Source organism: Pelophylax lessonae (genome assembly GCF_965119305.1).
Source record: "Pelophylax lessonae genome assembly, chromosome: 2".
Taxonomy (NCBI): domain Eukaryota; kingdom Metazoa; phylum Chordata; class Amphibia; order Anura; family Ranidae; genus Pelophylax; species Pelophylax lessonae.
In genome coordinates this window covers 199,354,039-199,379,111 of record NC_138769.1, presented here as the reverse complement: position 1 = coordinate 199,379,111, position 25,073 = coordinate 199,354,039, and the positions used below count along the sequence as shown (strand labels likewise).

General features: G+C 42.3%; 1 protein-coding gene across 4 annotated transcripts in view; it reads right to left on the bottom strand.

Annotated features, from left to right (window-relative positions):
- Positions 1-8,074: 8,074 nt before the first annotated feature.
- Positions 8,075-25,073, bottom strand: part of SHROOM2 (shroom family member 2) — a 373,353-nt gene continuing 356,354 nt past the window's right edge. For all 4 annotated transcript variants that reach the window (XM_082245430.1, XM_082245432.1, XM_082245429.1 and 1 more), the window contains 2 exons: positions 18,566-18,838; positions 8,075-8,886 (listed from right to left, as the gene is read on the bottom strand). In XM_082245430.1, the coding sequence (XP_082101556.1) occupies positions 8,620-8,886; positions 18,566-18,838 (540 nt within the window). In that variant the 3' untranslated portion in view covers positions 8,075-8,619. The remainder of the gene's footprint in view (positions 8,887-18,565; positions 18,839-25,073) is intronic.

Genomic DNA, 25,073 nt, shown 5'->3' with positions numbered 1-25,073 from the left:
AGGAAATCCTAAAGATTCGCACCACGCAATATAAGTCTTCCATGTGTGATAATAGACCTTGCTGGAAGTCGCTTTCCTTGCTTTAATAAGGGTAGGAATGACTGAAGTAGACAAACCTCTGTCCTTCAGTACTTGGGTCTCAATGGCCAGGCCATTAAACCCAGCGACTGTAAAGCATGATGGTAAATTGGTCCTTGAGACCACAGACACTCCCTGAGACGAAGTTCCCACGGAACGTCTGCGACTAGCATGTCCAAGTCAGCCAGGCCGGCTTGAGGAGGCCAGCCTAGAATTTCTAGGACCACTGGCGCTGATAGAATCTGAACCAGGCGTCCCTAGAGGTATCTGGCCCCGACCATCCGAGAAAGTCTGGTCGTTTTCTGTTCCCACACATTTATCAGATACCTGATTGTTATCAGGAAGGGTGATCTTTTCTGGTTGAACCTCAGGGACCGAAGTCACCCGACTAGAGGCTACTTGGCCTATCTGGTCAACCAGATCCGATTCCTGTGAGGTATAGGGACTAATCTTAGGAAAAGGTAAAGGAAAAGATCTATTCAGGGAACGGTAACTACCGCTTCCTGTAGTACTTAAATGTTGGAAGGGAAGAATCACACCGGTAGTAGTGGTTGAAGCTCGATCTAATGTCCTGAATACCGGTGAAAACGTCCCCCCACCCTGAAACCGGGTGGGGGCGCACCTTCAGGCTGTGTACTCCTTTGCTTCGGGTTTGGCTGGGTTGGTCCTCTGCTTGTCCGAACAGCCCTTCTTGAACCCTCCTGGAGGAGTCTTGCCTTTCCCGCTAGTACCAGCCGGGCGCCCTTTATGGGCGGTAAAGAAAGGTCCTCTCTTGTTGCGAGGTCCCTTAGCTTTAGCAGCCTGTGGCAAAAAAGTGCTCTTGCCCCCAGTGGCATCCTTAATGATTTCATCTAGGTTGGCCCCAAATAGACGATTCCCCTGAAAAGGGAGATTTGTCAAGGTCTTTTTGGAACCTAGGTCAGCTGACCAGCATTTTAACCACAGCACACGTCTGAGGATCACCGCTGACATAGATGCATGCCCTAATAAGGGAGTAGTGTCCAAGGCTGCGTCACAGATAAACTGTAGCCCTTGTATAATCTGTTCCATCAAATCAGATGTCTCCTGGGGAATATCTTTTCCCCTAAGGTCTTGGCGTATCATTTTCGCCCATTCCGTAAGTGTCTGGGAAACTAGACCAATAACAATTACTGGTCTAAATGCTGACCCTATCAGAGAGAAGATGGTGCGGGACTCTGCTTCCATCTTTCGATCCACCGGATCCTTAAAGGACGAAGTGTCCTCCACTGGGATAACCGTGGCTTTATTCAGCCTGGAAATAGGTGGATCCACCACTGGTGGTACCGTCCATTTCTTAATGATGGATTCCTCAAACGGATAGCGTCTAGCAATACGCTTGGAAATAGTAAAGGTACGTTTAGAATGCTCCCATTCTCCTTTAATCTGATTACCGAAACATTTGGGTACAGGAAAAACCTTCACCGTTTTGATGGGCTTATTAGTACCAAAAGGAATCTCTGTTTCAGTTGCCTCTGCCGGTAAAGCCTCAAGTTTTAAGGTTTCCTGCACTGCCACAACTAGTGCGTCCACCAATGCTTCTTCCTGAATTATAGCAGGAGAAGAAGCGTCCTCCTCACTGTCTGAGGGGGCTTTACCTGGGATAACAGCCCTTGCAGAGGAACCTGCAACTGCAGTGACCATCTCTGAATCTGAGTCAGAGGTGTCAGATAGTATAGGGGTAGGCGGGGGTCGCTTCCTTGACCCCCGTCCCTGACAGGCCGCCTCCACCCGAGCCACCATAGACTCCAAAATTGCTGTAAATGACTCTACACTCTGTGCACCGGCGGGTCCCGTGGCCCCCTCGAGGGAAACAGGTGGGGGAATATGTGTGGCAGGGTCCATGATAATTCCAGTCACTTCCTGGATAATATAATTCAAAAATAAAAAACTTTTTTTTTTTTTTCCAGACCCCCAGCGCCACAAAAAGCCCCTTAGTGTTACCTGCTAGGGATCCCTATCGATCGATCGAGAGAGAGAGATAGACCCCCAGTCTCACCACTTGATGCTCAGAGTTTAACTGCAACAGGTTACAGCACTGTCTTGACAAACAGGAAGTCTTTTGGCTGGCTGCCCAGGAAGAAAGGAGGCGGCTCCGCCCCTCTGCACGCCTTCCGGCGCCTCCCCTAGCTCCACGAGGTGTTTGGATCACCTCAAACATGGCCGCCCTCATGCTGGAGACACGAGGCTACGCCAAAATGGCGGCTCGTGCGATCCAGCAAAAAAAATGGCGGCGGCCTGTACTGATTAGCGGTGTGCTGCAGGGCACACAACACTCTCTCTGCATGGGGATTTGGCGTGGTTGGCGGTACCGGCCCTGGCGGACCGCATGGCCATTCGGGAGGCCTGCTAATAGCTGGAGATCTGATTAGGAAGGCAGTCTACATGTCCGTGGCTTCTGACTGGTAGGTAGCTTATTCTTATCACCGTAAGATTCCCAGAATGCCACAGATTTCAATCTTTTTAACATGTATACAATTAGATTGTTAGCTCCCAAACCAAGCCTCCTGGCTTTTTGCACATAAAATCACACTCAAAGTAGGAGGATCTGTGTCATTTATAGGATAGAGAGGGACTCTATCTTACCATACAGAGAGGGGCCCGCGTTCACCACAAGACCCGTCAGGGGAAAAGGGGGAACATACTACTCACCATACCGGAACCAGGCGGGCACCAACTCCTGACAGTACCCCTCTCCACCGGGGCGGGAGGGCTGTCGAACGATATGGACGCCGTGACTCATGGTCTTTGGCGTTTCAGCGAGACGTTTAACTCACGGGGTCAGTCCTTTAATGGGACTTTGTCGCGGCCGACCCAGCGCGGAGCTATGGCCTGCACGCGCTCGTAGGCTGAACTGGGGTGACCACCGGATCTCAACATCCAGCCCGTCGCCCAGTTCAGCTTTCTTGCTTGAAGATCTCACAGAAACACTGGAGAAAAAAAGCTGTCTAAAAAATCCTTTAAGAAAAAAATCTTGCCAGGACCTAAGATCCCAGCAAGGTATCTAGGTCCTTACTCCTAACTAGACAGAAAATAACTGATTTGCTGAGGCAGAGAGAGAGAGGATATACCCTCTGGGACTGCCCCTAGGGTGTGGCCAGAGCTTTTTAATTTCCTGTCTAGTCCTGCTCCTGTGGAGGCAACATAACCCGAAGGTGGTGTATCACAGAGGACTACGTCTGTCAATGAGCGCTAGAGAAATGTCAGTTAGGGGTCCTATCTATCCGCCGCAATGTCGCAGTCCCGCTAAAAATCTGATTGCCGCCATTACTAGTAAAAAATAAAAAATAAAAATGACAAATCTTTCCCCTAGTTTGTAGACACGATAACTTTTGCGCAAACCAATCAAAATACGCTTATTGGGATTTTTTTTTTACCAAAAATATGTAGCAGACTACAAATTGGCCTAAAATGATGAAACATTTTGATTTAAACATTTTTTTTGGAATGTTATATAGCATATACTTTACTAGAAAGTGAAAAATATTGTTTTTTTTTTCAGAATTGTCGGTCTTTTTGTTTATAGTGCAAAAAATTAAAATTGCACACGTGATAAAATACCACCAAAAGAAAGCTCAATTTGTGGGAAAAAAGGACATCAATATTTTTTAGGTACAGCCTTGCACGACCACGCAATTGTCCGTTAAAGTAACACAGTGCCAAATCACAAAAAATGGCCTGGTCATTAACCACTTTACCACTAAGCCTATTTTTGACACTTTTTGTTTACAAGTTTAAATCAGTATTTTTTGCTAGAAAACTACTTAAAACCCCCAAACATTATATATATATATATTTTTTTAGCAAAGATTCTGGAGAATAAAATGGCGGTCATTGCAATATTTTTTGTCACGCGGTATTTGCGCAGCGGTCTTTCAAATGCCATTTTTTTTGGAAAAATTACAAAAAAATCACATTTCACTGCATTTAAAAAAAAAATAAACAGTAAAGTTAGCCCATTTTTTTTGTATATTGTGAAAGATGATGTCATGCCAAATAAATAGATACCCAACATGTTATGGTTTAAAATTGCGCACATCCGTGGAATGGCGACAAACTATGGTCAATAAAAATCTCCATAGGCGACGCTTTAAATTTTTTTATCGGTTACCAGTTTAGAGTTAGAGTGTAGATCTTTTTTTTTTAATTATTGCGATACCTCACATGTGTGGTTTGAACAGCGATTTCATTTGCGGCGCGACTTCCATATACATTTTCTTTAGTGCGTGAGCTAACGGCGACAGGGGCGGCTAAATTTTTTTTCCCCCTATTTATTTTATTTTTTTTTTTAATTTTAACACTGTTTAAAAAAAAAAATAAAAAATCTGATCACTTTTATTGCTGTCACAGGCAATGTAAACATCCCTTGTGACAGCAATATGCAGTGACAGGTACTCTTTATGGAGGGATCGAGGGTCTAAAAGACCCTAGACCCCTCCACTACACTTCCATGTATTCAAAACGCTGAAAACTGTCACTTTTTGAATCTGCCGCTTTTAGCAGCAGAGTAACCCGGACGTGACGTCATGGACGCCGCCTCAGGGTTACGTCATCGGAGACCCGATCGAAGCCGCTTCCGGCTTTGATCGGGACTCCATCCAGCTGGCGGATGTGACGGCTGGGTGCTCGGGTCTCCCGGTGGGACGGGAGACCTGGGCAAAGCCGCATAAGGCGACGGGAGGGGGGACGTCCCCTGCGGCTCGCCGGGGTAACGATCGAGTGGCTCCCGAGCGTCAGTCGTTACCGCCGGAAAGCCGACCGCCGGCTCTAAAAACGGTACCGGGTTGATGCCTCTAGCTAGAGGCATAACATGTTGGGTATCTATTTATTTGGCATGACATCATCTTTCACAATATACAAAATAAATGGGCTAACTTTACTGTTTATTTTTTTTTAAATGCAGTGAAATGTGATTTTTTGTAATTTTTCCCAAAAAAATGGCATTTGAAAGACCGCTGCGCAAATACCGCGTCACAACCACGCAATGTCAGCCGACGTAGGTCTACGTGGCCAGACGTTAGGTGGTTAAGGGGGTAAAACCTCCAGAAGTGGTTACGGGATGTTTTCTCCCAAGGCTGGTATATATATATATATATATATATATATATATATACACACATATACACATCCACTTTTTAATCAGAATATAACATCTAGTCAATTAAACCCCTGGGATTTTGATCTGGTCAGTGAAGTAGCTGAGGGGGTTGTTAATCAGTTTAAGCTGCTTTGTGTTAATTAAATTAACAACAGGTGCATTAGATGGGCAACAATAAGATGACCTTCAAAACAGGAATGGTTTTACATGTGGAGGCCACTAACATTTTTTTCCGTACTCATCTTTTCTGTTTTTCACTAGTTTTGCATTTGGTTAGAGTCAGTGTTACCACTGGTAGCAATGAGGCGATACCTGGCCCCTAAAGAGGTTGCACAGGCAGTCCAACACCACATCAATACGTGCCATTGCCAGAAGGTTTGCTGTGTCTCCCAGCACAGTCCCAGGAGCATGGAGGATACTCCAGGAGACAGGCAGTTACTCTAGGAGAGCTAGATAGGGCTGTAGAAAATCTTTAACCCATTAGCAGGACCAGTATATGCTCCTTTCTGTAAGGAGGATTAAGATGAGCACTGCCAGAGCCCTACAAAATGACCAAACAATCAGAAACAGACTTCACAGGACAAGGTCCTGACATGCTCTAGTGGGCCCTGTGTTCATTGCCCGGCACCGTGGAGCTTGGATGGCATTTTTAATTGAACACCAGAATTGGCAGATCCACTAGAGGCGCCCTGTGCTTTTCACAGATGAGAGCAGGTTCACCCTGAGCACGTATGACAGACATGAAAGGGTCTGGAGAAGCTGTGGAGAACCGTTGGCTGCCTGTACAGTATAACCGATTTGGTGGTGGGTCAGTGATGGTCTGGGGAGACATATCCATGGAGGGACACAAAGAACTCTACAGGCTAGACAATGGCACCCTGACTGCATTAGATATCGGGTTGAAATCCTTGGACCTATTGTCAGACACTACGCTGGTGCAGTGGGTCCTGGGTTCCTTCTGGTGCACGACAACACCTGGCCCCATGTGGTGAGAGTATGCAGCCAATTCCTGGAGGATGAAGGAATTGATACCATTGAATGGCCCCCACACTTGCCTGACCTAAATCCAATAGAACACCTCTGGGACAATATATTTCGGTCCATCTGACACTGCCAGGTTGCATCTCAGTCTGTCCAGGAGCTCAGTGATGCCCTGGTCCAGATCTGGGTGGAAATACCCCAGGACACCATCAGTCGCCTCATTAGTACCATGTCCCAACGTTGTCAGCCATGCATTAAAGCACATGGGGGCCATAAAAACTACTGAGTATCATTTTAAGTTGCTGCAATTAAATTTTACCAAAATGGACTAACCTGCATAATTTTTTTTACTTCGATTTTCGGGGTGTCTTTGAATTCAGCCCTCTGTAGGTTGATAATTTTCATTTCCATCAAATGATGTGGCATCCTTTCATTCCTAAAACATTACCCAGTCTATTTCAGTATAGATATCCAGCATGATATTTTCCCCCATTAAGATCTGATGTGTTTTCAAATTGTTCCTTTAACTTTTTTGAGCAGTGTATATTTTAATTGTTTTTGTAGAACCATATGCCCAAAGTGAAAAAGTAGTGGATGATTATTTAATTTCAAGTGGCACAGGATAAAGCACTGTGGGGTAGTTCTGTACCCATTAATGCTTGTAAAAAAAAAAAAAATCCTCAGGCGACCTGGTTTACAGACAATATGTATAGTGCCGATCTGAGTGTCTCTGTACCTGGGGATTGCTGTGATTGGCAAAGAGAGCCCACCCCTTCCTCTTAAAACAGAGAAGGTCCCGGCACTGTACACATAATGGTAGCAGCAGCTGCAAGTAAAGAACAGGATTTTTGTTACTTAGTAAAAAATCCCTTTCACTGAGTTCATTGACAGATACCGCACCCTCGGGTACATGTGGCCTGGTATAGGTCAGGGGGGAGGGGGGGGGGTGTGTTGGGGCACTTGCTCGTTCCCTTTCTTCTTGGACTGTTGGTTTGCATGCTCAGATAAGGGTCTGGCATGTATTTTGACATTTTTGAGTGCGATTCCCTTTAGGATCTATACTAAACTGAAGGGCCTGGTATAGTTTGGGGTGGGGGACCCCCATGCTGTTTTTTTGTGGGCTCTTTTGTTTACATTCTTTATCATTTAAAGATGACTCATCGTTGCTGGGACACCGACACTCCAAACAACTGATCACTTATCCCTGTTGCTGACAGCGATGAGTCACTGGTTAGGAAGCCAGCGGGTCCCGGCTCCTTAAAACGTCAAAACTCAGAAACATTTTAAAAACATTGTACAAAAACATGCAAAACCACTCAAAAACACGCATAAAAACTTGCGACAAAACACTTGAAAAAAATAAATAATTAAAAACACTCAAAAATGCTACACTCAGGTGTGAATGCAGCCTTATAGTTAAAGATGAGCAGAGGGGAATGGAAAAAACGTATATAAAGGAAACGCCCATAAACTCTCAAATGCTTGATCAATACGACCCACTTTGGGCATTTTTTTACGTTGCTTTTTCTGACAGAGGTTCTGGCATTTTTTCTGCCCCCTAGTGTGCATGGACTCTTAAAATGTGATATGCTAACATGCAGTAGACATTTTAAAGCCCGGTATTAATTGATTTTTTTTTTTTTTTTAGAAAATCTGCTTATCACTGCACTAAAACAAAGAGAAGAGCATTCTGGTATGAACAAGCCCTCAAGAGGTTTTTTTTAAATGAAAAACTGCCAAAACCAAATAACTGACGAGTATTTTTACTTCAAAATATCTGACATTTAGGAATGTAATGTTTTTGTTGTGCTTTAAATCTTGGTGCCTTGAGAATTCCTTTAAACTTTTTATGGTTTTCTTTTTCTCTCATTCCATGAAATCAAATTGATGCCGACTGCATATGTTTTATGCTGTTTATTATTTTTTTCCAGAAGAAACTGAGACAACAGCAGATTTTCAACATGATAAAATTTCTTCATAACTGTGGTGGGATGAGATCAGAAAAGAAAAATGAGATAGCAAAATAAAAAGGTTGTCATAGCTATTCAGTCTGCCAGGGTTATAGAGAACACATTTCCAGAAGGTTAAATCTGTGGTCACTTGATTCATCGATGTGCTTTAGGACACTCTATCGGTAATCGTACATTATATGTGACACAAACAAGGATGCTGGCTACATGCAGGATTCTGTAACAGAATTTACTATACGGAGAATTTAAAATTGTACATTTTAATCTGCATTTCTAATAGAAACACCTAGGATCTAAAATAGTCCATGTACAGTCCAACATAAAAAAAAAAAAAAATTAAATATACGTTTTCCAATCAGCTCAAACATTATTGCTAGAAAGGTGTGTTTTCATTTTTGTAACATAGTCACATATGGAAATGAGGAAATGTGCGGTATAGGCCGGCCAGAAGTCCAGCTTTGGCGCTGCCATTTACTATTTAACACGCTCTATTGTGAGACTATCAGTTAGGCATTTGAGTTGTTCTTCTCCCAACTTTATTTTGTCTTCCAGTTCTCGTTGTTCCAGGATGAGGGCGGATTTCATCTTCACAAAGTGCTCATAGTCTGCAAGGTTTTCCTCATTAAGGTAGTTTGCCAAAATTTCATAAACGGTGCGCTCTCGGCGGTCTAAGTTCTCTTTCAGTTCCTTTGCGTCTTCATGTTGTCTTGTCAGCAGCTTCCTCTTCTCGACTAGCGTCCGCTGTAAAGAGACACATACGTTCAAACTGATTAGCGTCACAGCAATGCAGGCCAAGAAATATAATAAGCACATTATCTAATAAAACATTCTGATTGTTTTTAGCTTCTGCTTATAACAAACGAGGAGCAAAGCGATAGCTAAGATGCCATTAGCCACACCGATAACGCTGTTTTCTGTAGCAAAAACAGCTTAAAGCAGTCAGACAAAAATTTTCCTTTTTGCTAAAATCAAGAAAGTGTCAAAGCTTCTTGGGTTTTTATTGCATTTTGTGTTTCCAAAGGGGAGTTTGCTTTGATTTCCTATCCATTTATGACAAGAAATCAGGAACGGGAAGTAAATGACAATTTCCCAACTGGGTATAGAGACAGCAGCAAAAACACATTTTAAAGTACTTTGGGGAAAGGATAGCACCTTGTCATATATTTAATGCTCCATGCCTTTCTTTTCCAGCCACCACTTTCCTTCTCACATCTTGTCCTGGTGTCACAAAAATGTCACAGACACACGGTGAGGGGACAAGCTCCACAATGGAGTCACAGACAGCAATAAAAACCTGACAGAGATCCTATTCTTTCCCCACTCTATTCATAAAAATAAAGACAGCATTTAGCACCTCCAATGGCTTACAGGTTGTTCTCAAAATGTAAATATTTCAAGTTTTTTTTTTTTTTTTTCTTTACTTTACATGAAAATAAATGGACTCAAACTGATGGCACTAGAATACAGTGCTTACTGGATAAAGTACAGTAAAATCTAGGAATGTGAGCATAATTAGTTCCGGAAACATACTTGTAATACAAAGCACTCGTATGTCAAAGTGAATTTCCTCAAAATAAATAATGGAAACTCAGATGATTCATTCCACAACCATTTATTCATAAGTTTTTCAGTTTATAGTCCATATAAAATTATTATAGCAATGTGAAAGGTTGTGTAACTATAAAATGTCCGACCACAAATGGCGCCTCCACAAGGGGATTAGAAGCAAAATCCAGCAGGAGTAAAAAAAGAGAGGAGAGGCGCCTCCTAGTGTAGCAATATGGCTACATTTAATGAAGGTTTAACATTTAGCAACTCACATGGTTGAGGATTTAAACAGGCACATCTAGGTATGCAGGCATCCAGAGTAAAGCTGTCCACATAGACCATCCTCCGCACCGCCGGCTCTCAACACCGTCATCCTGCAATCGGGACCGGGAAGACTACCCTGCAGTAGAATGATCTGAAAGCGAGGCTTGAAGTGCTCGTGGAGCACAGTGTGGAAGGGATGACGTAGATGGCGCTGCGGAGGATGGTCTATGTGGACAGCTTTACCCCAGATGCCTGCATACTTAAATGTGCCAGTTTAAATCCTCAACCATGTGAGTTGCTAAATGTTGTACCTTCATTAAATGTAATCATCTTGCTACACTTAAAGGCGCCTCTTTTCTCTTTTATAATCAGCTGTGACAGGACCTACTCTTACTCTTAAGACATCGCTTGTTTATCAAGTTAAAATAAAAAGAAAAATGTTTTTGTCTTGCAAAATGCTCTCAAACCAAGTTACTCTCAATCCAAGGTTTTACTGTACTGCTATAGCACAGCTATGTTTAGCAGAACCACAGCATTACACATATGGCGATTTGCCCAGGAGCGGCTGCCTGCCGCAGTACATCTGCAGCGGGCGGTCGTAAAGTGGTTAAAAGAGAAGTATTGCTTTTTTTTCCCCCAATTATACCTACCTAGGTGAATGCAGCATTGTTCTGATGCTGCATCTGTCCCCTGGCGCCTCTGAACTGAGAATTAAGGGATCAAGCACTGCCGATCGCTCGGTTCTGACAGCTCCACGAGCAGAGAGCTGCTGCTCTGTCAGTCAGTAGCTCCCTGCTCTGCCCCCTCCTCACTCACTGGAGCGTTGGGCTGTGGAGGGGGTGGGGGCGGCCGGTTCAGGCTCTCAGCGGCTCGCTTAGAGGCTGAGCCAGGTGTCAGTTCAGGCACCTTGTAAACCTGATTTCCATTGTCATGATGACGTGGTGCCTGGACTGACTTCTATGATGTCAGCAGAGAGTGGACTTCAGGCTGAAAACGGGTCACAAACAAACAAATTGCACACCTGTGATCCATAGATGTACAGCCAAAAGAGCTTTGGCTATACTTCTCCTTAAATTAATTCTTTGTTTTAGAGCACAGCTGCTCCTTTATTTCCAGACCAGCTAAATAGTAGCTTTTGTTTTTTTTTTTAAATGAACTTAATTTAAGTAAGTTTCTGAGCTAGATTTTAAAATGTGTATCAACAATCTTGTCAATAAAACGATATAGTGTTTTGCAAAGATTTCTTTGATGCCCAACCTAGAGGCCCTGGATGACATTCCATTTAAAGTTAAAGCGGTGTACCAGCCTCCCCTCCGAAAATTAAAAGTCAGCAACTACACATACTGTAGCTGCTGACTTTTAATATTAGGACACTTACCTGTCCTGGAGTCCAGTGATGTCAGCACCGCAGCCGATGTTGCTGTCGGGGGCTCCCACCGCCATTGCCGGTCAGGGAACCTGGCAGTGAAGCCTTGCAGCTTCACGGGCAGGTCTCTACTGCGCATGCGCGAAGCGCGCTGCGCATTTGGAATGGCTCGGGGGCGGAGGGGACCTCACTTCGTCGCGGCGCCGTTCCTGTTAGTGGGGAAGGGTACCTGTCAAAAACAGGTACCCGTTCCCCCCCCCCCCCCTGAAAGGTGCCAAATGTGGCAATGGAGGGGCGGAGAATGCAAATGAGCGGACGTTCCACATTTGGGTGGAACTCCGCTTTAAAGGATAAGTTCACTTTTTAGATCGCTGGTGCCATGCAGATCTGCCAGTGTATCTGTGTGTCTGTACATCCGTATAGGCAAGAGGATCCAATCTGACAGGAAGAGAGAATGAACTACCACAGTGGTCCACAGCGCTGTAGTAGTTCATTGAAAACTTCAAGCTGACAGTTGGAAAGGCTGCTGGACCCTGTAGTTTTCCATTCACAGGACACTGTGAATGTGTGAGGTGGCCACGTTTTTTTTAAATTGTGACAGAAAATCCCCGGTTAGCTGTTAGATCAGGGAGGTAAGGCAAACTTATCCTGTAGGCCTCATGCACACAGGGCGTTTTTATAGCTGCTTTTAGGAGCGTCAGGCATTTTTTTTGCAGCCTAAAAACACCCCTCCATGTTATTCTATGGCCTCATGCACACAGGCTTTTAGGAGTTGTAAGTAGCCTAGGCGTTTTTAAGCTGTAAAAAAAAACCCAGAGCCAGTGCGTTCTGGAGCAGCAGCATTAGGGCTCATTCACACGGCCGCTCCGTGTGAAAGCTCCACTGTGGGACTCCAAAAAACGGAACAGAACTGAAAGGAAGAAAATCGGATGTCAGCGGATGGTATTCCGCTGACATCCGCAATGCCATTGACTTACATTATGTCCGCAAATCATCCGCAAAAAAATAGGATGATTTGCGGACACACGGAGCCGCCGTGTGAAAGAGCCCTTAAGCTGTAAAAACGCCTGACGCTGCTAAAGGCTGCTTAACGCATACATCGTTAGGCCACGCCAGACATTTTTAAGCCGTAGTAGTTGGATTTGAGGTTGGAAAATAGAAGAGGGCAAGGAAAGGCTGCTAAACGTGTCTAAAATGTGCATTAACACCACTACAAAACACTTCTAAAAGCACGTTTTTACAGCTGCTTTTTCCTTCCATCAGAACTGGCTTTGCAGCTCATTTTTCCAAACGCCCTGTGTGCATGAGGCCTTTAAATCCCTAAAAACCTAGCTCAGAATGAGAAATATCTATTCTGACATATGTGACCAGAGCTTTAACACCAAATAACAGGACACCACACGAAATATGTGTCTGGTCCTCCAGTTCCTCAATCTTAATGCTGAAGTATAGATATGGCAGATTTTACATAGCTGCATTGGTTCAGCTTGGACCAATATAAGTATGTATGGGCGTGTGGGATCCCCATGGAAGTTGGTAATTACTGTTGTAGGCTCCACTACTGCACTGATCTCCATTAGTTCCGGGTCCCGTGCCGTGCAGCCGCTCTGCTGTTTATTGAATACAGGAGGTCCCTTACTCTGCATTATTCAGAGAACAATTTGGATTTTCAGTGAATCAAAGTGATCTTTGATTGGATGAGTTGGAGATTGTGGTGCGCTGCCTCTCCCCCTTGTCCAATCAGAACACTTTGCTAAGTTTTCTCTAAATGGTGCCTGTTGTGGCACCTGTTCAGTTGCTTGTCACAGGACCCGTAAGATCGTGGGGATCACTAGAGCAGCTTCCACATAATTATGGCAGATACATACGTACACTAGTCCAGGCTGGACCAATGTAACTATGTAAAACTTGCCATGCATAAACTTCAGCGTTAGATAGGAACAACTTATGTAGCGAAGCCTAATCCCCCACCCTACTATGAAGTCCGACAGCAGTGTCTTGATTAGCTATAACCATAGTGGAGCTCCTATACGTGCCCGCTATAGTTGGTGAATATAAGACTAAGGTCCTGGGTTGTTTCCTTGGGGGAGGGGTTTAAACAGAGTGGGTAGCTCCTTGGGGGTCTGCTGAGGAAGAGGAATGTCCCTGGAAACGCATCCTATGACCCTGGACACCAGGTGGACATTACCATCCTTCAGCCAGTGACAGCAGGAAGCCGCGGCACTACGCATGCCCACTGGGCTGTCAGAGCCATTTTCCTAAAAACAGCCAGTGGCACAGAGATCCGGACTTTGTGTCTGTAGCAGCTCATCATCCATCCATCCAGCTGCACCCTTTGAGGACTGTGTCTTTACCACTGGCTCACACTCTCCCGTAGAATCCCATATTATATATGTGATTTTTATACTTTTGTGAGTTTTATTTTTTTTTAACTTTTCTTTGTAATTAAACCTTCTTAGAACTTACTACACCAGAGTGGCCACCCTGTCTCCCTCTCTTGCCCTCTCAATGTAAAACTGTTGCCAGTCAGTTGCTTTATGTAAATGTCAATGTCTATTAAGGGGACACAATTCCTGGTAGCACCTTACAACAGCTGTAAACAAGAGCCATTTAGGAGAATATACACAACAGAAGTCTCTCCAGTTTTCATAAACGCATATAAAGAATTCCCACACTGATCCCCTATTCAGCAATGTATCTAAATGATGGCAAATGCCCTCACATGTCTGAAATCCTCATATTCTAGCTGAAATGTTCTTGACAAGCCTGTTAGCTTGACAGTTTGTATTAATGCAACGACAAGCAGGCTCGGTAGAACAAGCAATTTGCTCATCTTGGTAAGGTTATACATGGTGTTAGAACTTATATAAAGTAGTGGGTGCTAGTCATACTGTCTCCTGCAGGCATGTCATTTATACAGAATCCATTATGAAAACTATAAAATATTTATCTTGAACATAAGCAATCTATGAACATGTCTTTACAAGAAGCCTTCAGGCACTGCAAATGTGTGAATTTAAAATACATTAAGTAAAGGCCAAAGCAGGGAACCAGCATCATGCCAAAAAAAAAAAGAACAGAATTTTACAGAACTATAAAAAAAACAATAATAATTTACAAGTAACAGATTATGTAGTATTACTAAATAAATGTGTAATACACAAGAAGCAAATAATGAGGGGGTCTTCTTTTTTTATTTGTTCTTCCAACAAATGGGAGCCCACAAAAAAAATAAAAAAAATTCCATTTGTTTTAGCTTTGTTAGTAACCATCTTAAGTTCCAAAATATAGCTGTTTTGAGGAACATATGGATTTATTTATGCAGCAGAGTTCTGTGCAATCTGGAGGCAGTTTTCAGTAAAGCAAAATCTGAGGGACAGCTTTGAGTTACTGCACTTTGCCAAACCTGCCGAACAAACAGTTTAGGACATGGTGATGTACTGTATCCCATGGAAGCCCATCAGATCTATTCAACACCATACAGTAATTATACAAGTCCAATATGCAATTTCAGAACTATTAAACTCCACTGTTCCCTTGTAATATACTGTATTATTAAGCACTTGACCTCCGGAAGATTTATCCCCCTTCCTGGCCAGGCCATTTTTTTGAGATACGACACTGCTTTACTTTAACTGACAATTGCACGATTGTGCAACACTGTACCCCAAAAGAAATTGGTGTCCTTTTTTTCCCACAAATAGAGCTTTCTTTTGGTGTTGTCTGACCATCTCTGCATATTTAATTTTTTTGCATTGTAAAGAAAAAAAACCCCAGCAATTTTGAAAAACAAAAAAACAAACAAACAATATTTTTTACTGTCTGTTATAAAACCTATCCAATAAAAAAAATTTAAAAAAAATTGAATTTCTTCATAAATTTAGGCCTTGTATTCTGCTACATATTCTTTGAAAAAAAAAAAAAAAAAACACCAATAAGCGTATATTGATTGGTTTGTGCAAAAGTTATAGCATCTCTAAACTATGTGATATATTTAAGGAATATTGATTAATTTTTTTACTAGTAATGGTGGCAATCAGTGACTTATAGCGGGACTGCGATAATGCGGTGGACAAATAAGACACCAAACACTTTTGACACTTTTTTGGGAACCAGTGACACTAATGGCGTTTTTCCACTGCATGGAACCGAATGGTTCGGCTCGCTATTGTGCTTTTCCACTGCTGGTACCGCATGGTACGGTGTAGGAACGGTTCGGTACGGTACGGTACAGCGGCGCTTTTCCACTGCATGGAACAGAACGGTACGGCTCTCTAAAAGAGTACCACCTCGATTGTGGTTCCAAGAGGTACCATACCGGTACCATATCCCACAATCCTTTGCATGCAGTCACTACTAGCCACTGATTGGTCAGAGAATCGTTGTTATCCCACCCACTTAAATTTAGCACTACTTTAGTGGAAAAGCAAACCATACCAAACTGTTCCAACACCGTACCATGCTGTACCAGCAGTGGAAAAGCAAACCATGCCAAGCAGGGCCGAGTAGAGCCGAGCCGGTACTTGCAGTGGAAAAGTGCCATAATACAATGATCAGTACCAAAAATATGCACTGTCAATGACACTGGCTGGGAAGGGGTTAACATCAGGGGTGATCAAAGGGTTAACTGTGTGTCTAGCTGATGTTTCAATGTAGTGGGGGAGGTGCTTTTACTAGTGGAAGGCATGGATCGGTCTTCCTGCTTTACAGGAACACAGGATCCATGCCTTCTGTACGGCACCTTGTTTACATAGGCAGACTGACGTTCGGTCTGTTTACTGAATGATCAGCGGGTGCCAGGAAACAGAGTCCGCAGGACCCGCTTATCAGCTTCTGCTGTGTAAAATCACAGCAGGAGTGAGCCGCCACTGGTGCGCACTCCTGCCCGATACCCGGAAATGCAGGATCACGTATATATATATATATATATATATATATATATATACACACATGACCCTGCTCAGCGCAGCCACCCTGTAGCATTAAATCGCACACATTAAAATTGCACACTGCTTCACACTGAAATCTGCGAACCGCTGGGGTTGTTAATGTAAAGTTAATCAGATCGGTTCGCAGATCGCAGTGTGAACTGTCAAATGGTACAGGAATCAGATTGCATAGGTGTGAACACCCATGCAATCCCATTCCAGTGCGGACTAAAAAAAGGGTTCTGCACCATTTTAGTGTGAATGCGATACGATTTCAGCCAGTCAGTTTGAACCCAGCCTAAACTTTATTTAAGGCCCCATTCACACTAGTGCGACTTGTCCCGCGATTTTGGACCGCAAAATCGCATGACAAGTCGTTTCCCATTATTTTCAATGAGCCCCATTCATATTAGTGCGTTTTGAAGTCGCACCGACTTCAAAGTAGTTCCTGCACTACTTTTCCATGATTTTAATGCGTTTTGAGGCATATAGACTTGCCATTGCTCTCAAAATCGCGGCAAAATCGCGGCAAAAATCGCGCCGCGAAATCGCGGCAAAATCGCGGTAAAATTGCGTCGCATTAGTGTGAAAGGGGCCTAAAATGTATTTTTATCACGGAGCTAAGATAAGTGCATTTAGATGATCAAGCATCATACTGAAGAGTCTTAATGGTCAGTGCAGTCCATGGAAGTGCTTTTTTCTGTTTCAATATGTTTATTGGTTTTAGGAATAAACACAAGATTACAAAATGTAAATTTCCCACACAAGGGCTAACAAATGGGTAAATGTTACACATGAGAAATAAAGATCACAGTTGCGCTAACCAAAATGTCATAAGTCCGAAATTAGGGGATAATACTGAGAAATAAAAACTGCAAAAAAAGCCACGTCCCCAAGATTTACATGCCATCACCGGGAGGGAGGCTCTTCTCCTGCAAACCAGGCAGTGCTTTTTTTATTACCTGCCCTCAAGTCTACTGTAAAGTGCATGTTTTGCAGGTCATCCCCCATCTACAGATCGAGCATTTCTGTTTAGGTTCCTAAATGGAAACAGGAACTAATGGAGACCCTTTAGGAGAAGTTTGTGAAATATGGGTCCATGACATTATTCAAATAACCTTTGGTAGTAGAAGAGAATTGCATGATGTGTGCTACAAATACATCTGGATGCATTTGGTAAATGTGTCTATAAACAATGGATTTTAGAGTGAGTTTTTTTTTTTTTTTTTTTTACACACACTATATAGTCAAACATTTGTGGGCATCTGACCATCACACCTACACTGTATGACCATATTTAAGTGGAAACCCCTCCACATTATTAAGGTTTCCAATAAAGAGTACTGTTAATGGTACAGCATTTGCTTGGGTTTGTTGGAATTAGATTGGCCTGCAAAGAGCCCCCACCCCACCTTTATTGAACATGTCTGGATTGAATTGGAATACCATGGGGCAGATTTACTAAAACTTGAGAGTGCAAAATCTGGCACAGCTCTGCATACAAACCAATCAGCTTCCAGATTTTTCCAGTCAGCGGCACCAAATTTTGCCCTCTCCAGTTTTAGTAAATCAGCCCCCATGTCTTCTTGTCCAACATCAACACCCAATCTCACAACTGTTCTTTTGACTGAATGGGCACAAATTCCCACAGACGCACTAAAATCTTGTAGAATGCTGTTATAACTACAAAAAGGGGCCAATGCAACATTGACGCTCGTGGTTTTGGAGCGGGATGTCGGACAGGCTCATAGAAGTGTGATGGTTAGGTGTTTGTAGACGTTTGAACGTACAGTGTTGACAGGGCTTTACATTGTTTTTCAAAAGATCAAAGCTACAGAATAACCTTACTTTGATGAGAAGCCCATCAAATTTTGGAAGATCTGTTGCACATAAGGACCAATTAGACTGCTTGAGTAAAATAAATAAATAAATAATAAAAGGATAAAATATAATTGGTCACTAAGAGTAGCAAATCTCTTTTACTTTGTTTATTAAAGCGGCATCACTAATAATAATACATAGATTTTATACATAAACCTTAAGGTTGGGTTCCCCCTTATGCGAATTGGAAGTGGGTTTCCTCGTGACCGGTTTTTAATGGAGCCAGTTCACACATCTTTGGGGCGGCCGCAGAACGCATTGCACAGAGGTCCTCTGCGTCTTTGGCTCACTTTTAGGCAAAAATTCTGGCCTTATTCGTCCCTGAATTGGAGAACAGGGATGCACAAACCCCTACTGTGAGCCATATCCGAATTAGATGTGAACCCAGCCTCAAGCTTTCTCTGCAATCACAACATTTTCACTTGTAGCTTACCCGTTCTTCTTGCGAGGCAGTTTCATCCAAATTATTTAGGGCATTTTCCACTCGAGCAAGCCTTCCAGATAGAGACAGTAGAAGATTGACGATCTTCTCCAGATCCCCGATGAACATCCGGAACTTGTCAAACTCATTTGGTTTACAGACCTCTTTGACGATGATCTCAACCTCCTCACCTAAAGCATTGTTACACTGGATATCCTCCAAGAGGGTTTCCCGAGCATCCCGCAAGACTTGCAGCTTTCTGCTTATACTGTCTATAAGTTCTTGCTGTGGGGGAAGACAGACAAGCAGCATATTACGAATTCAGTTTATTAAATAAAGCTGTTATATGATATGGATTTAATTATAGGTATGAACACATCATGAAAAAGTACAGACTAAATCAATCTATTTTACAATATGGTAATACATTCATAAGTAATTACAATAACTCACTGCGGGAGAAAAAAGGGAAAAGACAATTTCCTTATTCCTCTGTCAATTCCACAATAAACCACCTGGCGGTATTGCCTGTAACACTCCATAATAATATAGAGCAACTCCTAGCAACAAGGGGAATTCTTCCAAAACAGGAGAAATGCTATCCAACAAGCACATTTACTGTGCTAATGTTCACTCACATCCTTTTCTACCTAGCTCTTCCACCTAGCAGCACTGGGGTCGTTGGTTTGAATCCCAACCACGGCACTACCTGGAGTTTGCATACACTAATATGTGTGCTTAATCATGAATTGTACAATTGTAATGATTAAGCACACATATTAGTGTGTGAAACGCGTCTACCTTGGCAATTTTTTGCCACATTGGGATGTCCAATAAACCTGGATTTTGACCCCATCTGAGTGCAGCTATTTCTTTTCATTATTGACTGTCCATGGAGGCGAGCCGGGGCGAGCACCGCTGTTGGCCATCAAGCTTCCCATTACCTTGAGCAGTGTATCTCTTTCCTTTGTATGGAGTTTGCATGTTCTCTCTGTGCCTACGTGGGTTTCCTCCGGGTACTCTAGTTTCCTCCCACAATCCAAAGACATGCTGGTGGGTTTATTGGTAGTATGTGTATGTATGAATGTGACTTAGAAACCTTAGATTGTAAGCAAATTGAGAGCAGGGACTAATGTGAATGTACAATGTATATATATATATAAAGTGCTGCGTAAATTGACAGCGCTATATATGTACCTGTAATAAATAATAATAAATTACTTGGTCCTACAGATTTCATCCAGCTTCTGCTGAGTACTGGGGTCATGGAGGGACTGTGCCCCTTTGGTACCTTCTATAAATCCCTGCCCACCTACCAAGTGGATAAGTGGAGGAATGATATCATCATCACTGCTCCAGTTAGTGTGGGAATGCAGAAGCTTTTGACAGCTTGTCACTGTTGGAGGAGAAACACAAAATGTTGATATACAGCGAAAGCCATGTACTTGCTGCTATGCTCTGGATTACGAGAATTTCAGAGGGGAGATAACGAATGATCAGATGTTTATGGACCTTGCTGATACCACAGTGTTTTGTCATAGCTGGCTATGTTGTGCCACAGCTACTCGTAAATTTTTATAGCTGCCCATGCTGTGCCAAATTTTGCCATAGCTAACCACAGTGCTTTATTTGCTAGCATATTGTCAATGCTGCCCATGTAATATTACTGCTGCCTGTGTAGATTCCAGAACTGCTGGATTGCAACAGCTGCCCTAACTGCTCCTATAAAGGCCTGTTGCTAATAAGCCAAAGCCCTTGAAGCAACAATATTTTGATCACATTGTCAATTTACTGTAGTGCACTATGTACCCTGCTTAAATAAACTCTTTTTGTATACATGTACTGTGCTAGCTTTGCTTGGCATGCTGCCATCCACCTCCCCTTCAAATCAATGGATTCAAAAAGTTCCCAGGTATGACAAGTGATTTATTTTAGTTGCTTTGGCATGTGTACAGGTAGATAAGCCGGATCCTGCTATAAAAAGGGCATTTCATCCCAGTCCTCTCCAGATTTAGTAACGATTGTGATGCATTACCCCCTTGGAGGCAATGGAAATAGCATTTGGGACCAGACTGAGAGAATTTAATTTAAAAATACTAAAGAGATATACCACATGGCGGGACATTGTGCATACACGGGACTATATATGGAGCTGTGAACCTAGAGCCTACTGTCTACAGCCTTTTCTTGAAGAAGCGGCTATGCCATAGTGAGACTCTTTTTTTAAGCTGCATTGACCCTGATGCACTTTCCTCTCCCACTCCTCTGCCTCCTCTCTCTACTCTGCTGTTGTGGTCTACATGCTTCCAAGGCTCTCATTTTGGCTTTACTTATTTAATACCTTTAGGATTCCCTGAGGAAGCCTTTGGCGAAACGCGTAGCGATTCCTACTAGTGATGGTACATTGACCCCTGTGTCTGGCCCGATATAAGGAAGAATTCTGCCATCCAACTATCAGATACTTATGAAGTGGTATCTGATATGGTATGGTAAAACCCCCTTCACAGCCCCAATTACCCATCTCCCCCTCCCATGGTATAACCCTCCTCACAGCCCCCTATCACCCCCCATCATTCCTTGAAATGGAGAGCTTGTTCTGTTGAAGAACAACAGACTTACTGGCTGGATCATCAGGTGAAAATAAAGAGAAGGAAGCCTAAAAAAGAACACAAATGCAGCCATCACATCTAAGAATTGCCCACAGGGATTAGTATTCACTGTTTCTTGGAGCATCGAGTCCAACTAAGTGTCCCCCAGTAGGATATGCTTTTGGGATTCTAAGGCCATCTTGATCACCGTGAGAGCAGTGATCAATTGGATCTGGTAAGAGGCTTATCGGTGCATGTGAAGGAGGTGTAGGCTGCCTTGATTGCCCACTATTGTTTTCATCTCCGTACACCTAGGTGCTAACTGACCTGGACTGATCACATACTGTGGACTTTTACATCCTGTTTTTAAGAGCACTAGCGCTGCATGTATATTGTTTTAATACTTGTGAAGTGTGCCAACCAGAGAGGTCTTACTGTATATATATATATATATATATATATCTCAGCCATTCAGCCATTGGGGGAATGTTACATATAATAGATTGCACATGCTTTTTGACACGTTTTACCTTGTGATTTTAATTGTGTTGTTTAATAAATTTATATATTTGTAAAAAATTAGGTACTCTTCTTTTTCCTAATTGGAATTACAGTTGGCAAACGTTAAAGTCCAATACCTCTGTTTTTTTTGCTCTTTTTATGGCTGTGGTGCCACAATTATTGGGTTACATCTCTCAAATTCGTAGTACTACGAGTGTGATACATATAGTAGCCCAATCAGGCTGCGTAAATTCATTGTGGTCTTTGGTCTCTGCAGAGCAAAAAGTGAAATAACAGGTGTATACAAGGAATCAATACTCAAATGTGTGATCTCGCGGCCTTTAAATCAAGGTAAAAATAACTAGAAAGAAACAAAAAATGACTAACTAGGTTAAGTGTTTCATATATATAAAGAGCAAGTGCAAATTAAATCCATAAGCAAACATATAATGCAAAAAAGGCCAATGCAATAAATAATAAAGCTTCTTATAAATTGTGCAATCAAAATTCTATTTGATAAGGTGCTTCATAGAGATGACACCACAGTGTAACAACAATTTTCCACTCGTGCGTCTTTCACCAGGTGAAGTGCAAGCTTATCTCCATTATAGACCCCTAAGGGTCAACAAACATAAATGCAGATCAATTTGATGGACCAAATTCTGTTGTTTAGGTTTCTTTAACCACTTAAGGACCGAGCCTATTTTTGACACATTTTGTTCACAAGTTAAAATCAGTATTTTTTGCTAGAAAACTACTTAGAACCCCCAAACATTATATATATTTTTTTAGCAAAGACTCTGGAAAATAAAATAGTGGTCATTGCAATATATTTTTTACATGGTATTTGCGCAGCGGTCTTTCAAACGCCATTTTTTTGGAAAAAGTACGAAACATTTCATTTCACTGCATTTAAAAAAAACTAAACTTTTTATATATTGCGAAAGATGATGTCACGTCGAGTAAATAGATACCCAACATGTTATGGTTTAAAATTGCGTACAGCCGCGGAATGGCGACATACTACGGTCAATAAAAATTTCCATAGGCGGCGCTTTAAAAATTTTTAACGGTTACCAGTTTAGAGTTAGACAGTAGCTCTTTTTTTAATCGTATTGCTCACGCTCTGGCGATCGCGGCGATACCTCACGTGTGTGGTTTGAACAGTGATTTTATTTGCGGGCGCGACTTCTGTATATGTTTTTTTCGTGCGTGAGCTCACCGCGACGGGGCGGCTAAAAAATTGTTTTTTATTTTTTTAATTTTTCCACAGGTTTTTAATTTAAAAAAAAATCTGATCAGTTTTATTGCTGTCACAAGCAATGTAAACATGCCTTGTGACAGCAATAGGCAGTGACAGGTACTCTTTATGGAGGGATTGGGGGTCTAAAAGACCCCAAACCCCTCCACTACACTTCCATGTATTCAAAACGCCGAAAACGGCATTTTTGAATACACTCACTTTTTAAATTTGGCGCCTTTAGCAGCCGAGTAACCTGGATGTGATGTCATGGACGCCACCTCCGGGTTACGTTATCGGAGACCCGATCAAAGCCGCATACGGCTTTGATCGGGACTCCATCCAGCCGGTGGACGCGTCGGCTTGTTGCTCGGGTCTCCCGGTGGGACGGAGACCCGGGCAGAGCTGCGGAAGGCGGAGGGAGGGATTTTGTAGGGCTCTGGCAGCGCTCATCCCATTCCTCTGTGCACAAAGGAGCAGATACCAGTCCTGCTGATGGGTTAGGGACCTTCTACAGTCCTGTCTAGCTCTCCTAGAGTAACGGTTTGTCTCCTGGAATCTCCTCCATGCTTTTGAGACTGTGCAGGGAGACACAGCAAACCTTCTGTCAATGGCACATATTGATGTGCCATCTTGGAGGATTTGGACTGCCTGTGCAACCTCTATTGGGTCTAGGTATCACCTCATGCTACCAGCAGTGACACCGAACCTAGCCAAATGCAAAATTTGTGAAAAACAGCCAAAAAAGGGGAGTAGGGGAAAAAAAATGTTAGTTTCCTCCACCTGTAAGACCATTCCTATTTTTGAGGTTGTATCATTGCCCATCTAGTGCACCTGTTATTAATTTAATTAACACCAAAGCAGCTGAAACTGATTACCAACCCCCTCTGCTCTACTGTCCAGATCAATATAGCAGAAGTTTAATTGACTTCATGCCATACTCTGATTAAAATGTGTTCCTTTAATTTTTTTGATTAGTGTTTATATAGAAAAAAATGATGGGATTGCTGCACAAGAAATATTTAATGAAAAAACGGTTGACAGTTTTGGGCTAAACCGATAACGTACTTCAAAACGGAATGTGCAAAGAACCCTCTGATGGCATTTTTAGGGCATAAATACCAGGTATTTAAAAAAAAAATATTAACAGTATGCTTTATTCATGTACAGACAAAAAATACATATATATATACATATATATATATATATATATATATATATATATATAAAAAAAAATATATATATATATATATATATATATATATTTGCATAGAAAAACACTGTACGGTTTGACAGGCATGCCAATGATAAATATACAGGAGTAACCACATTCTATATCTATATGGTCTTTGCCACCATGCTGCAGCTCAGTTTCAGGGTCTTGGCAATCTTCTTATAGCCTAGGCCAGCTATATGTAGAGCAACAATTCTTTTTTTCAGATCCTTAGAGAGTTCTTTGCCATGAGGTGCAATGTGACCAGTATTAGAGAGTGAGAGTGATAACACCAAATTTAACACACCTGCTCCCCATTCACACCTGAGACCTTGTAACACTAACGAGTCACATGACACCGGGGAAGGAAAATGGCTAATTGGGCTCAATTTGGACATTTTTTTTTACTTAGGGGTGTACTCAATTTTGTTGCCAGTGGTTTAGACATTATTGGCTGTGTGTTAAGTTTTTTTGAGGGGACAGCAACTTTACACTGTTATACAAGCTGTACACTCACTACTTTACATTGTAGCAAAGTGTAATTTCTTCAGTGTTGTCACATGAAAAGATATAATAAAATATTTACAAAAATGTGAGACGTGTACTCACTTTTGTGAGATACTGTATGCTTTAAGATCATTTCATAGTGTTGATGGAAGCTTGGTGGTGGGTTGAGAAATACACTGCTTGTGTATGGACAGAAGAAACAAAGGGAGCCATTGAAATTATTTAGGATCAGATGACATACAGACAGTCTTTTGATGAACTTGTGCGCCTGTGTACTATTTGGCATTTTATTAGGCTAATATTGTAAATGTGTATGCAGTAGATAGTCATTCTTGAATTAAATTGAAAAAAAAACTGGGAAACTCATCCTGTGAAACCGATAAAATCTAGGTTGCTTTGCATGTGTAGGCCCCTTTCCTTCATACATAATCAATGCTCCGTCGTAGTTATTATCCTAGGAATAAAGTACTG